The 17,275-nt window shown below is 37.3% G+C and overlaps 1 protein-coding gene across 2 annotated transcripts in view; it reads left to right on the top strand.

Annotated features, from left to right (window-relative positions):
• The window catches only part of LOC115436201 (rho guanine nucleotide exchange factor 2-like), a 39,973-nt gene that overhangs the window by 11,661 nt on the left and 11,037 nt on the right, over positions 1-17,275 (top strand). For both annotated transcript variants that reach the window (XM_030158976.1, XM_030158977.1), the window contains exons 2-8: positions 10,093-10,255; positions 14,184-14,251; positions 14,347-14,410; positions 14,508-14,640; positions 15,597-15,700; positions 15,788-15,931; positions 16,047-16,297. In XM_030158976.1, the coding sequence (XP_030014836.1) occupies positions 10,093-10,255; positions 14,184-14,251; positions 14,347-14,410; positions 14,508-14,640; positions 15,597-15,700; positions 15,788-15,931; positions 16,047-16,297 (927 nt within the window). The remainder of the gene's footprint in view (positions 1-10,092; positions 10,256-14,183; positions 14,252-14,346; positions 14,411-14,507; positions 14,641-15,596; positions 15,701-15,787; positions 15,932-16,046; positions 16,298-17,275) is intronic.

A 17,275-nucleotide genomic window follows, 5' to 3' on the forward strand; every position in this document is an offset into this window, starting at 1 on the left:
TATATTTTGCTGAAAAGTCACTTCTTCAGTTTTATCTTTTTCTTCAGATGCTATAACCTTTGAATTTACTCTGACCTTTTGTAAACATCTACATGATCAGTGAATTAAATCAGAAAAATGCTTGATTTTCACTTAAAAATTCAAAATACAGAAGATAGTATCATAATAAATAGTGATAAATTACTTAGGAAACTTAAAATGTAGATACATCATTTTACAAAGACAGTTGTTGCTCTTTAAGGGTTAAGGATATTTTTAACTATTATGAACCTGACATTAACCATTTATTTCTGCTTCTACTCACCATATCCTTAACTTAAAGCTAGATGAGATTAAAATGCTCCTTCAGCAGTACCTGATGGTGACTTATTTTTACACAGTCAAGATTTCTGAAAACTCTGGTTTGTGTGTATCTGTGAGGGAAAGAATAACAAAGAGACATGAAAACAATGGCACCACACCCTAATTCATGCACCCCTGTTGCTTTGTGTAATCAGCCTGCACCGGGAACATATAGGTCTTGTAGATGTATATGTCTACATACGACCTGCAGAATATCACGTTCAGCATGGACACATTTAGGAGACGGACACATGTACAAGTAATTTGGCAAAATATTTAACCCTTTATAGGTCACTCATGGAAATACTCTGAAATTCAAACTTTCAACCTTAGTGTGTTATTGGAGGACATAACAAGACTATATTGTTTGTGTGAAAATTTAACATTTGTTTATTTTCATGTACAAAATCAAGGTCAGTGAAGTTTTTGGTTCCTAGCTAGCATGTGACACACAAAAATAAAATAAATAGATAAAAAAAAATCCTAGAAGTGTATAGGAAAAACACATGTAAGGTAAAAGGAAACTGTATTTTAGAACATTAGAACATGACTTTTAGAACATTAGACAAACATGAGTGCTGATCCAGACACCTGTCCACATCCACATTATCCCTTTGAACATCATTCCTTACATTAGTACCATTACTTCATGGTACCTAACAAAGCAGGTACACTCACTGTAACTGTTGCTGTCACTGTCTTGCAATGTGTGCAGAAATGAAATATCTATCTATCTATCTATCTATCTATCTATCTATCTATCTATCTATCTATCTATCTATCTATCTATCTATCTATCTATCTATCTATCTATCTATCTATCTATCTATCTATCTATCTATCTATCTATCTATCTATCTATCTATCTATCTATCTATCTATCTATCTATCTCTGCTGTTTTCATGTGGACTACAGATTCAAACATGCGGAAAAATATTCATTTTGCAAAATATGCATTAGTGTGGACACAGCTTTAGTCAAATGAAGATTATGTGAACAGACTATTTTCAAGAAATGGAACGTAAATACTGATTTAGAAAAATACCTGTATTTGCGGACATGGATGATACAATACCACTCAGCCATTGCACTGGTAATACACTGTGTGTGTGCGACAGAAATACACTGTGTTCAAAGCTTGTTACAAAAATGTGTTTTACATAAAAACACATGTTAGAATTGGATGAAACCTGGAGATGGCCCAAAATTTTATACACAGAAAAAGTGCTGACAAGTCATGGATTTATTAAATAATTATTGTTGCTTTAGATCAAACACAGTCTGGTTTATTTATGTCTCCACAAATAATCATATTTTCTGTCATTTTTATCTTGTAGAATAAGAACTCAGATTTGTTCTAATTTTTTGTATAAAGAAATCCGCAAAATAAGCACAAAATCATGAAATCAGGTTTGTTTTTAGACATATTAGTTTATTATTCAGATGAGATTAGTTTTATGAGTGTTTTCTGTTCAAAAATGTTTGATTTGGATACTGCAATATGTTATATATTCTCTAATTTTATGCAGATGATGACATTTTGTTCATCAGACTCTTAATTTGGAGTAAATAATGACAGGTTCTGCATACAAATATCATCAGATCTTCTACTGAGTTTTATATGAGTGTCTCCATAGATCATCTTCATTCTCTTCATCTTCATCAGGCCCTGAGTTCTAGCTCTAGTTTCATCTCTAGGTTTTTCTGATGTGTTGTTGTGATGTTTCTGTTTAAAGTTAATATGTCTGCATTTATATAGTTAAAACCTTTCTGAGTTCAGATGTTTGCTTGAGCTGATCAGCATGTCCATGTGCACAATCCAATCGCCCTCAATTTTCAAGAGAATCCGAGTCATGAGACCAGTTCAGATTCACCCAACCTTTCACTGCTTTAAACTAGAGCTGCTCAATTAACTGAATCGTAAACATAGTTTCATTCTTTGTGATTGTAGAATTACAAAAGGCTGCAGTTTAAAGGTCCAGATTCAGGAGGATTTAATTGGATATAATTGTAGAAATGGAGATAAATAGACTCAACCTCTGTTTATCTGGTAGTAATTTGGATTTTTAGCAGACGGGGGACTATGGGAAACTGTTGGAATGAAAAACACCACTGTTTTGTGTTTCTTTATTTGTTCATTTGTATGTTTGCTTTAGTTAAAAGGGAGTTATCGGTACATTTTCCTAAATAATGAAGTCAGTAGATTGACCAAACTCTGCAGCTCTAATCCAAGTTTTCTTTATTATTTCGTCTCCAGTCAGCCTCTAGTCTGCTGTCTGGCTGATGAGCTGTTGTGTAATATTCTCCTGCTGTAAATATATTCAACCTCATTCATAACCTCGAGGCTCCGATTAAACTAGATTAAACTAAAACTGTTTAGAAACTGATGTCGCCAACATTTTACAACAAACACAGACAGTTTCAACACTTGGTCAGTAAGTCCTTCTGCTCTTGTGTCTTATGATCCGCCCACACAGAGCTCTTTCTGTTTTTATTGATCAGCTGATCGCTGACTGTCATCAGATCATTACACTCAGTGACTTTACAATGTCATCTTTTTCTTCACATTCACTGGGTTTCAGTGTTTCCACAAATTCATGCAGATGCTTGAATGAAACTAAAAGTAACACCAGAGTCGATGAAGGAAATGGCATCAAAACCACACCATGTATGAAGAGTTGCAGAAAGAAACAATAAACAAAGGCTTTGACAAACTGTAGAAAAGTCTGAAACATTATTATATGATCCAGACCTTAGGATCAGTTCAGAGACTATAACTAAATCCAGACTCACATTTTTGCATCAGCATCAGCCTCGCATTCAAGAGCTCAGTTTGTATGCTACAATATCAAATATTCCATTGAACTAAAACAGGTTGAAACATGAGGACGATGAATCAACTCTGAACATTCACATTACAGTAGTGGATGAAACCTGCTCAGATGAGGAGAGAATAACAGATTAGAATGTTGAATTGAATTAGATAAGTTAAAACACTATGTTAAACTGACACTAACTTGTTTTATTTTATCCTCAATCTGTGTCTGACTCCAGTTTTTATTTGTTTATTATTCAGACATTTTCAGACCTTTTGTAGAAACAGGAAATGAGTCATATTTGAGTAATATTTAATCTGACTCACCTGAACTTTAGACGCCATGCCCCCACACCTGTTATCTGTTTATCATCTGACTCAAAGGAGTGTATTGGTTTGAATGAAAAGACTGACCCTTATGTTTATGGGTTTTACTTTCAGATGTTTAGAGATATTACAGTTGACTTTGCAGGCATGAGCTTTTTATTATAGTTACTGAAACTCTACAACGTTTGTGAATCAATCAGTTTGTGTTACTGGTAGGAAATCAACTGAAATCCCTCCAGAGACTTCAGTGACAAAAGGCGTGTCTCTTATTTCTCAGTAAGTTATAACAGGCGTGTTCACAATTCCACCGATAAGATTGACTTAGTAGTTGACGTCTATTGAAACAAACTCAATATTGGTTGTATGTGTCAAACCAGAGTGTGTCCTGATATCCCTGAACCCACACCTGGACATTCAGACCATTTTTACCTCCATCAGCCTGTGAAAGACTGAAGAGGAATTTCAGAATCATACAATGGGTGGAGTTAAGTTACACTAAAGTGGAGATGGAGTGCAACCATTCCTTTGGGACCAGTCATTGTATTTTGATGTTCTAACACTGATTTGACTTTAATTTGGCTTTGGTGGAGCTTGAAATGATGTGTAAGACTTAAAATGGAAGAAAAAGTTGAATTTGATTGATGTTCAGCTCTACATTTGTTTATTGCTTAATCTAAAGGTGCACACCAGGCATGTTTCCAAGAGGGCTTTCTGAGAGTTCTGCTGGAGTTAAGGCTCCATTTTTTGGATTATTTAGCATTAGGTGGTTCACTGAAGTTGGCCTTTTTTCAGTATTGACATTCACACAAAATCAGGCCTGTTTAATATTATCTTAAGTTTTTAGTGTCATGAACATTATCAGCAACCAGTGGTGTAGTCCAGGGTATACAGGGGTGTATGGAGTATACCTACTTATTTTTCAGTCATCATTGCATATACCCACTTCTAAATCCCCCTAACATGCACCATTCAGTAGTATCTGAGCCAAATTGCCCATTTTTTTGTCCTAGGATGGTGAAGCCATGACCCGCCCTACTCTGCCTCTAACTGGCTAGTACTCAGTGCCTTCACTGATTAGATTGGTTAACTTAAGGCATGAGGACTGATGAGCCAATCAAGAGGTAGAGTAGGGCGGGTCATGCCGAGGAAACTATTGCTAACTCGCACTGGCCACCTCTGGAACCTGATTGGACACCTCAGGTGCCAGTGCCACCCCAGTTGATTGACATGTCACTGCACATCTCTTGGAAAGATGCGTGATTATTGGAAATGCAAACGAGAAAGGCAGAAAAAACATTTCCGAAATGAGTGACACATATCGAGAGAACGTACTTTCTGAGGTAAGTTTTAAGGTGGTTTCCAAATCAGTCGCTGGTTTGAGCTACTGGCCATATGACTGCACATTTAGAGAAGAGATTTTGTTGACAATAGTTAAACTGTGTGAGTAGACTAACGTTATGAAAGGGTAACACCATCCTATGGTTGCCTCATGTTAAATGCATTTCCATTCATGCAGCTGTTTGCATGACCAGTAATACCTACAAACTACTCCTGATCAAGTCATGATAATTTTATAATAGTGAGAAAATACTACTGATGGATTTTTGGGTAAAGTAAATACAGTAGTCTTTATATGTCTCTGTTCCTAAAACGGTATTTTTCTGGACTTTAAAAAAAAAAAAGAACCCAAAAATTGAGAGTATACCCACTTTTCCAGGGACCACTACACCACTGTCAGTAACCTATTGCTGCAATCTCTTCAGCACCAAACATGAAGCAGCAAACTTCATATATTAAATCCTTAATGAAGATTCATTCATTCATTCATTCATTATCCACCGCTTTATCTGGGGCCAGGTCGCGGGGGTAACAGTCTAAGCAGGGATGCCCAGACTTCCCTCTCCCCAGACACCTCCTCCAGCTCTTCTGGGGGGACCCCGAGGCGTTCCCAGGCCAGCCGAGAGACATAGTCTCTCCAGCGTGTCCTGGGTCTTCCCCAAGGTCTCCTCCGGGTGGGACATGCCCGGAACACCTCCCCAGGGAGGCGCCCAGGAGGCATCCGAAACAGATGCCCGAGCCACCTCAGCTGGCCCCTCTCGACGCGGAGGAGCAGCGGTTCTACTCTGAGCTCCTCCCTGGTGACTGAGTTCCTCACCCCATCCCTCAGGGTGCACCCAGCCACCCGACGGAGGAAGCTCATTTCGACCGCTTGTATCCGGGATCTTGTCCTTTCGGTCATGACCCAAAGCTCATGACCATAGGTGAGGGTAGGAATGTAGATTGACAGGTAAATCGAGAGCTTCACCTCTTGGCTCAGCTCCTTCTTCACCACGACAGACCGGTACAGCGACCGCATCACTGCAGACGCTGCACCGATCCGTCTGTCAATCTCACGCTCAATTCTTCCCTCTTTCATTCTTCCCTTAATGAAGATGTTAATTTAATTTTAACCCTAACAGCAGAATCCAGATTTGTGTGGGCTTGTAGAGAAGTGGTGTTAGTACTGCAGATGTTGATGAACAGACTGTCATTTCCTACCAGATGGAGGACTTTATTCTGCTCTGTTTGGCTCTGTTTCATTTTTCTTCTTTGCTTAAGTTGTCATAGCAGTTTTGGTGCCCCCTATGGCAGAGCTAGTGGTCATTTAGATATCCATTACATCTCCAGTATGTTTAACGTCTGTTCTTGGGACTTCCAAATCTCCAATAAATGTGACACAAATTATTTTTTTTAGGGTCCTAATGGATTCACAATTGATATATCTATATAAATTAACATTCAATCTTTCCAACATGATTAAAGAAGCATTAGGTAATCAAGTTTTATCACACTCATTGGAGGTAAACCAGGTGAAGATTAACTAAAATGTGGCTCTTATAGACCCCTCATCTGGTTGAACTCTGACTATAAGGCTTTATCTAAAATAATTGTTTTGCAACTGGAGAGTTATCCCCAAAATTGTTGAAGCAGACCAAGCCAATTTGGTCAAAAATAGACAAAAAGCAGAAAATATGCAACCACTCTACCAAACAGACAAATTCAGTTCAACATTTCACACAGACATTACTATACTCCTGGACCCTTCTACACATGCTTTGAAAACCATCCAGTCTCAGAAAACTTTTGTGAATTTATTTCAGGCGGATAATCACAAGATGGCGGCACCAGTGTCGGCTGCAGATGCATGGGCTCTCGACAAAAACACCGATAAACACGCCATTTCTTTATTCTTATGGTGTTTTATCGAATTGTTTTCATCCTGGCCAAATGCATCATAATTTTATTCTGCAGTGCATCTCTGGTGTAATATCTGAATGTCAGTAAAGAAATCTGTATCCGAATCTCAAAAATTCCATGAAATCTTGGAGAATCCTTTCAATTCTGATTCCAAAGTTTCGATAGTTAGTGATATTAGCTCAGTAAACGTGACACATCATAAGAATTTTGTCTTGTTTGCAAACACTGCTGCAAAAAGAAAATGTCTTCATAAGAACTGGAAAGCTGAAGAATCCGCTGCACAGAAATACTGGATCAATAAACTTGTGTCCTATTTCACTGAAATGAGAAAATACTGTATTCTGATAAGATAAGATAAGATAAGATAAGATAGGTTTATTGTCACATGCTCAGTTATCCATAATACAATGCACAGTGAAATGTATTCTTGCATCTGCAGCCAATAGTAAAATAGAAAAAAATGATGATATAAATACAAATAACCCTCTATAATTCAGAGTCTTTACAAAAACTTCACAATGTCTTTAACTGTGACAAGGGATCACTGTGTGGCCTTCTGTAAAGTCTTGTAGTATACGGTAGCATTAGATCTTCACTTCAGCAGTTTTATTGTTTCTAATAAAGGAGTTAATTTCCAACAGGGTTGAGTGTTTCACAGGATCTGATTGCAGATATTCATCTCTTACGTTTATTAACTGGGCCTTTTAACCTTCAGTCCTCACTAAACCGGTTCCATTATCGGCTCAGTTTACACACTGCTGGCGTTTCACCTGAGCTACAGGTGAATTGGTTACATCATTTCCTTCATGAGATCATGACTCTTCTTCTTCCTGTTACTCACTGTTGTAAAGAAGAAGTTAAAGTGAAACAGCAGAAGAAAAGCAGAAGTTAACATCAACAGACACTGTTAAATCAGTGGGTTTGAGGTCTGATGTCTGCTCTGTCACTGGTTAAATGTAGACCAGTGTCGGCATCAGTAACTGATTAAGATACTTTCATTATTTTAAAAAGTTCGGACATGGTTGTTTAAGACTTAAAACAGGCCATTTTACTTTCTGTGTATTCCATTTCACATTGTTTTAGTTTTGCTTCAGTCAGTTTCCCGTTCATCCTGTTTCAGCTAGCAGCAGCTGAGGCTCATGGGTATTGTAGTGTCGAGTACAATTTCTCAGATTTCTTGATTTATTTATTTTTTTTCATTTCTTTGCATTATGTTGTCATTAAACTCCACACATTTAGCTCTTCAACTTGATGTGAATTTATTTCCAATGGTTTATTCATTTTATGTCCATCTGTTATAAACCAAACATTATCATACACTGTAAAGTGATATTATAGGTCTATTATTTACATTTAAGCCCCAAACAATAACAGCTGTTTTATATTAAACACTTTTAATGTCATGAAACGGTTTAGATGTTGTCTCCAGAAATCCTGAAGGACTATAGAACAAGAAACAGTTTATGATTTTTTGGAGGAAATTACCATATTTATTTTCAGTCTGTAGCCTTCAAATTAGTGTGTGTTCACTGAGGTGTAAAATGTGTTTACTATTATGTTAATGCCACAATAATAAAACTTGTGAACACAGAGTAAATTAAATTCTAAATGTTACCGTCTACCGGTGAGGGTCAGAGTCCAGAAATTAATCATGTTAGATATTTTATGACCACGTACTGTATGTGTTTACAGAGAGAATAAACATTAAACATATGGTTTGATCTGATGTGACTTTGGTAAATCAGACGTTTTCATGACTACTCTGACTAGAACCTCAGATCCACTTCCCTCTTCTGATAGTGTTTTTAATGTCATGTTTAACATATGAGTTAACACATCTAATAACTAGCAGCTCTGTGTTATGTGGTAAAACTCCTGTTTTTGAGGAGTTTGATGTGTTCAACTGTTTAATTTGTTTATTATTTTACAGAAGGAAATTGGTTGCTCATCAGTGATGACATAAAACTTTATGACACGTTGAGGAAGGTCACTGTGTTTTATATGAACTGGAACAGTTTCATATCATTATTTGGTAACTTTTAGTACAACCTCTATTATGTTGACATGAGACAGTTAGTAATGTCCAAGTTAACGACAGTAGACAAAGTCAGTTTAATCAGATCTTAAGAATCATAAGGAAATGTAACATACGTCTGCCTCTGAACCAAACCTTCCTCTTTCTCTTTAAAAAGGATCATTACATCAGCGTTCCCATCAGTCATTAACTGTGAATATTTGTAAAACCAGCTTCCCATAAAGTCCTCCTGAAGATCTGTTCTGCTCCAGTCTTTATTTAGTTGCTAAACGTGGTCTTGAGTACGTCACTCAGACTTGTAGCAGCTGTTGAGGGTTAGAGGTCATCCTGCTGCTGGGGCTGATGGTCTCTGTAGGCATTCTGGACTACAGCTCCCAGGAGCCTTTACTGTTGTTGCCGTAGCGCCCTTGGGCAGGTGTATGTCTGTCTGCTGGAGTCAGACCGACATCTATTATTGAGAAGAGAAGAGTCTGTCACTGAATCTGTCCAATCAGAGGAGAGTTGAGCAGAGGCCACACCCCCTTTCAGATGCAGAGAAACTCTAGAGGTGTTGAGTGTCTCCAGGTATTAGACTGACCCCTCGGCTTCATTCAGCCCTTTGTTGAAGTGAACAAAGACTGAAACACAAACCTCTGAGAAACAGACTCTCCTGGATACAGTCAGTCACATGTGTTAATCTATTCATGTGATCACCCATTCATGTATTCATGTGTTCAAATGTTCATCTATGAATGCAGAATGGATCCATCGTGTCTCTGTACCACCCCAGGTCATAAAAAGTTGAAACAGTTTGTTCAATTAAACTGCAAACAGTGACTAAATTTGTTTATTTATTTATTTCAAAAACAAGACATTATATGGTGTTTCACATCATTCCTTTTCCCAAAGCTTTAAAGACACCAAGTGATGAAGCATTTCATGTGTTATTTTGTCTCATTCTGTGCAGCAGAACAGGGTCTTCATTGTCACATTTTGTGTTTTGAGATGCTCCACAGATTCTTTATTGGGGACATCTTGGGACTCCATCAGGCCAGTCCTGCATCACCACCCTCTTCTTCCTCAGTCAGACCTTTGTCATGTGTGCACAATGTGGTTTTATATCGTCTTGATTGAAATATGCATAGACATTCCTTGAGAAGTTGTCATCTTGAAGGCAGAATGTGTTGCTCCTGAATCTCACTTCACAGCATTAATGGTGTATCACAGTGATGACAATGACCTTTAACCCCAGACCATGACAAACCCTGGGTTATGGATTTAATGCTCATGACCAGTTTGTCTGTGGTTCTGAGTGCATGGCGTTGATTCTGATCTTTGTGTCTGTGTTTGTCTCAGAATAAAGAGAAGGAGCGTCTGAAGCAGCGAGAGAAGGAGGCCAGAGAACGAGAGGCTCGGTCCAACAATGGTCACCTCTTCACCTCCATCACTGTTTCATCCACCACACTGTGCTCATCATGCAACAGGAGCATCACAGCCAAGGAGGCGCTCAGCTGCCCTGGTAAATATACTGAATCAGCACTGAAAGTGTACTATACGGATACTAAATGTACAATACATGTGCAGTGAATACACATCAAATACACACTAAATGTAGTCTACAAGAACATTAAATTTACACTGAATATATACAAAATTCATACAAAATGCTAATTTAATTTCATGGGTTAGTCTATAGTGAACACATTTTTATTCGTAAAAGTACGTTTTCATTTGTCCATTTTTAAAGTCAGCCCTCTGAACTATTCAACAGATGCACATTACATTAGATTAATGGTTTTTTGCTTCAGACAGATTGTTTTGTGTGGGGCTTTTTTCATTCAGAGGGAAAATGTTATTTTTCTTCTGTTCTTTCGAACAGCAAGTTTTTAATGAAGCGTCAAACAACATGAAATATTAATGTATGAAGTGTGAAATGGTTAGTAGTACAACAATTTTAGCTGGAAACAGTAAATACAACAGAATAAAATGCATTTATAGAGAACTGAAGTTCCCCTTTATTTTGGGGAAAAATTGCATAAGTCAAAGATGAAAGACAAGCATTTTTTCTGATCTCATTTGATCTCATTTATTTATATTGTATTATGTATATATATATATATATATATATATATATATATATATATATATATATATATAGGTATTGTGGAAGCATTTGCTGTTATTTACTTTAAATGATAATTTTACAAGTAAAGAAAGTCACAATTTGTTGTAAAAATGTTGACGTAAAACACTGAAAATATATATAAGAAAATAGACTACACATCAGAAAGTGGCAGAGATGATATCACTTATCGCTGTCTCTCTCCAAGATCTGAGTCACTGAAGATGTCTCTGAAGCTTCAACATGACCAGACTTTAGGGATTTTTACCTCTCTCAATACTTTTTTCATCTAGCTAAGAGAATTAGATGAAATAGGTTGAGGTAACAGTCATTTTGGTTTTGATGACATGTGTCACATATGAAAAGTGAGGCAGTCCACTGAACTGCTTCACACAAAACAACAAAAACATCTGTGACAGGCAGTATATGCATAGTTAAGTTAAAAAAAAGAGCTGATTGAAGGTGATTTTATGACATACACTATGATACAGTAATGAGTTTAGTATCAAAAAGTTAATTTAAAACTGAATTTAGTTCATTTTCAGAGTCTGAAAACCTTCTTCCTATGCAGCATTGTGTGAGAGAAACAGACGGTGTGTTAATAATCTGATCTGTTGTCTTTGTTATGAACAGATGTAGCTCAGATTAGCACACATAGAAACACACTCAAACACACCCATTACACACATACACACACACACACACACGCATGCACACACACGCATGTACGCACGCACATTAAACACACACAAAGAGATAAGTTTAACAGAGTTAACCCAAACCCCTCAAACACAAAGGCCTGGCTGAACGTGTGTGTGTGTGTTAATGTGTGTGTCCTACATTCTGATTGGCTGCTGTGGGTGAAGCCTGAGAAATGGGACAAGGAGCACATATGTGTGTGTTCATGTATGTGTTTATTAACACACGTGTCTGACCTTCTGACATCCATTCAGTCTTTATCTCACGTTCATCACATCCTTCCGATTTCTGTTCAAACAAAGAATAGCGTGCGTCATGATAGTGTCACATAAACTCACCATGTATTAACACGCATGTTATAAATGAAAGGAAAAATATAATTAAATATTTTGCATGTGAATTTACTGATAACACCTAATCTGATCATCAGATAATCCTTGAGAGGAGCTGAGACACTGTCTGACCCAGTAGATAAGTCTGACCTTAGGAGATATTTGGAGATTAGAAGCTGTTCAGGAAATAAAGTTAGGCAATAACCAGAGGACGATGAATTAATACCATTTAACTTGCATCATATTAAATCAGTCATCTTTCCCTGCTGCAGGAGAATGGATAAAAAGCTGATGAACAAAGAGAAACTGAGACTTGATAAACAAAAAGGAGGAAAATAGGAAACATTAGAATAGAAAAAGTAGAATAACTAGTGCCAGTTGCTTTATGCACTGTGGGATATTCTGCTATTTTACATCTTTCTGTTTCCATAAGATGAAATGACAACAAATGACAACAGCTAAAAAGTGTCTGTTAATATAAACAAACAAGATAATCCTTTGTTTGTCTCAGGGAAATTCAATCCTTAGATTATAAAATATCACAACTCTTAAGAATAAATGACTAATTTAATAGATAAGGAGTCAGTGTAGTGTTTTGTGTAAAATTACCACCACTTTATAGATGGATGTTATGGTTCCTGACACTTTTTTCATTGACACACAGACCCTGACACTGAGATTCATCTTTAAGAATAAATTCCGTGGCTTCTGAGTTGCAGGCAGTTCCTCAAATCACTAAAATCTTTCCATTGCAAAAGAGAGGAGACTCTGCTGAACATGCTAATATAAAGTTTATGTAGATTTAGTGGAAATTTTATGTGAAACAGTAATGTAAAAATGCAAGTTTATATCTGGATGTGAACAGAAATATCTGCTCTGATTTGTTATTATGTTTAATTTAGTTTGAGTACTTATTAGGTTCCTATGAATTGCTGATGTTTCAGAGCTGTAAAAACCATATGAGACGTGAAAACAGACAGTAGCTAGATCTAATGAATGTGAATGCATCATTTTTTTAACATTATACAAATTGTGTATGAGTTTTATTTATGTGCTGCATTTTATTTAGTCATTTTCGGACTCTGAACTACATAATGCTGTGTTTGTGTTCAGTCTGAATTAAACTTTGGTGTCTTATGTACTGTTTTTTTGTTTGTGTTTGTTCTTTTTGATAAAAAGGTAAACTGTTCACATGTACAGAGTGTCAGTGGGAGACTTTTAATTTGAAACAGAGGAAAAAATGGGAACGAAAACCCACAAACAGATTAAAGAGAAGAACAGGACACACCCTGCACACACAGTGTAGTATTTATAACTGTGTGGTCATGTGTTTCCTACGTTCCGTGTGTTTCTGCACTGACTCTGCTACTTTATGATGTCTAAATGTGTTTTTATGTAACAGTTAACTCTTGTTTTAAGTTCCAGTTTGTGTTGGAGTGTTCAGTTTACGTCCATTCTGACCTTTCATAATGTTATTGTCCAGTTAGTCTGAGAGGAAACTGAACTCCTCCTCTAGTCTGTTATTAGGTTTCAAACCTCTTCACCTCGAGACCCACAAGACAAATTCAGCATCTCCTGGGACCTGAACTTTAAATATACACCATGAATTCCCAAACCACCAACACTTATTTCACCATAATATTAATGTTGATTAAAAGCAGGTTGCGGCCTGATCCAGGGAAGAATCATTATAGTCTCCCCTGTCGATTCTTAACACTGAACCAGGATTTTAATAAGTAACACATTAATCATCATCTATTTAAATATTTGTTAATATCAGCATTGTACTGTGTGTATTGGAGAACTTAAACAAACACTATTTTTCATTAATTACCTGAACTACACAGCTATGTATTTAACAATCTATGTCTTGCCATGACATAATAATAAGTCAAACATATATGTAAACTTCTCATACTAGTATACGTTATGTGACCTAGTGTTTTATGTGGCTGATTCAGTAAAGTCTGTGTCTAAATCAGAATTAACTTTAGGAGCTCTTACTCGAGCTCCTGCACATTAAAATACACAGAATCAGACGACACATTCAGAGCAGATCATTTAGCACCAAAGCAGTGTATTCTCAAATGATCATTTCTGTATTTTAAGAATCTCAAAAATTTCTGTTTTTGTCTCTTTGGCGAGCGCTATATGTGATAACCGCTAATTGCAGGTTGATTTTTGACTATATTAGTGTAGTCACCTGTCCGATGGTTATGCTGAACCAGGAAACTGCAGCAGATTCATTTGTAATAAATTAATACATTTAAACATTGTGTGTTTGTGTGTTTTAGCCTGTAATGTGACCATTCATAACCGATGCAGAGACAGTCTGGCCAACTGTGCCAAGATGAAGCAGAGGGTAAGACCTGATTACTCATCTGTCTGTATGAATACCTGTTTGTCTCTTTATCTGTCCCTTTGTTAATAATAATGTCTACCTGTGTATTTAAACAGCAACAGAAGCTGGCGATGGTGAGAAACAGTTCAACTCTGCAGAACGTCGCCATGAGGACAAAAAGTAAGTTTATCTGTTGATCTGTTAATTTTCCTTGAGTGTTTTATTTTTCTTCATCTTCTTTTTGTTCATCATCATCTTCCTTTTGATTGACCTGCAGCTCCGATGATGAAGGAGCGTCCCAGTTCAGCCATCTATCCGTCAGACAGCCTCCGCCAATCTCTACTCGGATCCAGACGAGTTCGATCTGGACTCTCACTTGCCAAGAGCGTTTCCACCAATAACATCGCAGGGTGAGACACAGTTTTGAAATCCTGATATAATGTAATCATTTCCCACCCTTAAAATCACAACCACACACACACTGACCTGATGCCGACTGATGTAAAACCGAACAGAACAATAATCCGAAGCCGCCTTCTTCTTCTTCTTCTTCTTCTTCTTCTTCTTCTTCTTCTTCTTCTTCTTCTTCTTCTTCTTCTTCTTCTTCTTCTTCTTCTTCTTCTTCTTCTTCTTCTTCTTCTTCTTCTTCTTCTTCTTCTTCTTCTTCTTCTTCTTCTTCTTCTTCTTCTTCTTCTTCTTCTTCTTCTTCTTCTTCTTCTTCTTCTTCTTCTTCTTCTTCTTCTTCTTCTTCTTCTTCTTCGTCTTCTCCTTCTTCTTCGTCTTCTCCTTCTTCTTCTTCTTCTTCTTCTCCTTCTTCATCATCATCATTCTCATAGAAACAATGATAAATAAAAGCTTCATAAATATCAGATCTGTCATTTCTGCTCATGAAACACAATGATCCAGTTCCAAATCTTATTAACTGAGATAAACAGTGACAGTTTTCCACAGAATGTTCTATTATTTTAGAAAACACATTGAATTCGTCCAGTCACATTCATGCAGGTGTCCAGAGCTTTTTTTTTTGTTTTGTTTTCTTTTTGTTTTAATCAATTCAACTTTAAATTTCTGGTGCTGATTTTCCACTGGTGTTTACTGCTTTAGCTTGTGATGTGGTTTTTCATATGGTCAATATAAAAACTATTTTATATTCATGTATGAAATGTGTTGATGTTTCTTCCTGTGTTCATTCATGTGTTTGGTGAAGATAGTAGTTCCAGTCGCACTACTGAATCACTTAAGACTAATTTATAAATCATTTAAGTTTGTAATTAACTGTTCCCTCTGTATAGTGAAACTTAGAGCAATATCAGTAGAAAGCTTTGTGTATATAAAGTCATCATGTGTTGTGTCCATGTTTTTGCAGGGCTAGTGAGGACTCTGTGGGACTCCGGAGGATCCTGTCCCAGTCCACAGAGTCTCTGAACTTCAGGAGCAGGACTCTGTCCATGGAGTCTCTGACTGATGACGGTATGTAGCTGGATAACAGAGCAGACAGACCTTTAATCAGGTGTGCAGAGGCTCCATGAACATAGATGTGTTTGTGTTGGTTTGCAGGAGACTGGTGGTGGAACCCCCTACTGGAGGAGCTCCAGGTGGAGGGCAGCAGCGTCCAGGCCGACAGTTGGAGTATGGCTGTGGAGCCGAACTTCCTGCAAACGCTTCATAAAGACCTGATCAAACAACAGGACGTTATCTATGGTACGTTTATGTACATACTCATATATACACTAATACATACACAAAGACTATATGAAAACCTGATCAATAGAGACACTTTGCCACTTCAGTCCTACCTGTTGTCTTTGCTCTTTAGAGCTGATTCAGACTGAGTTCCACCATGTCCGGACGTTGCGGATCATGGAGGGGGTTTACCGGAGGGGGATGCAGGAGGAGGTGATGCTGGAGGCAGGAGTGGTTCACACCATCTTCCCCTGTTTGGACCAACTTCTGGAGCTGCACCAGGCCTTCCTTACGGAGCTGCTGTCCAGACGGAAACAGGGTCTGATGGAGGGAAGCACCACCAACTTCACCATCCGCAGCATCGGAGACCTGCTGCTCAAACAGGTATTTTTGGACAGGTGCTCTGAGCCAATCACAGGTAGTTATTTTTCAGGATAGGTTGGTATTTGGTCCAGTCTTTCAACCAAATGTTCAGGTATGAAACCTCCCCTAGACCACAGTGTGCTAGTTTCTGGTCCAACTAGAAGAGGTGGTCTCAGGCCAGATCAAACTGAACCACGGTTAAGTTTATGTAGAGTGTAAAAACGCCTCTGATTCAGATTATTTACCGGAAGTTACACAAGGCTTTTGGTGTGAGTGAGTGACACACACAAAAGATGAATATCACACATGACACACAGAACAAGAATAAAACAGTCTAACAGATGTAACAACAAAAAAATTTGAATAAAAAAACTGTAAATGGAAGAAGTTAGAATTAGACTCTTGTATCTAAACCCCTTAATGTTGAGTACAGAAGACACAGCCACATAGATGATGACAACAGGATGTAGGTTTTACATGAAGAGATGTTTAGTCTGATCCTAAAGTTAGAGTGAAAGAAGAACTAACCAAATATAGACAATGTAAAAACTTGATCCTGCTCTAGCCAGGTCTGAAAATAACCTCTACCATATTTCAAATGAAACAAAATACAGGGGGAGGTTTTTTTTTTTTTGTTTGTTTTTTTAAATTGGGACGCATTGCCTTGGATGGAATTAATTAGAGGTGATTTTAGGTCTGGACTTGCATAGCCTTGAAAACAGGTAAAAAGTCACAACATGTTTAAACCACCAACACACTCTTTCCTTTGTTTAGTGTCATGACAAAGCCTGACATGTTTTAGTTATTTTAAAGCAGGGAACTACAGCAGATTTTAATGATTTCAGAGAAGCACAGAAATATCATAGTGTGTATATAAACAAATGTAGGCTCATATAAACTTCATCTTTAATTACAAAAAGACTGCTCATATTACTTAATCAATTATAAAATCAGTTTATATTCAAGATACTGTTTCTATTTATGGTTAAAATGAGATTT

This window comes from Sphaeramia orbicularis, chromosome 16 (assembly GCF_902148855.1).
Source record: "Sphaeramia orbicularis chromosome 16, fSphaOr1.1, whole genome shotgun sequence".
NCBI lineage: Eukaryota > Metazoa > Chordata > Actinopteri > Kurtiformes > Apogonidae > Sphaeramia > Sphaeramia orbicularis.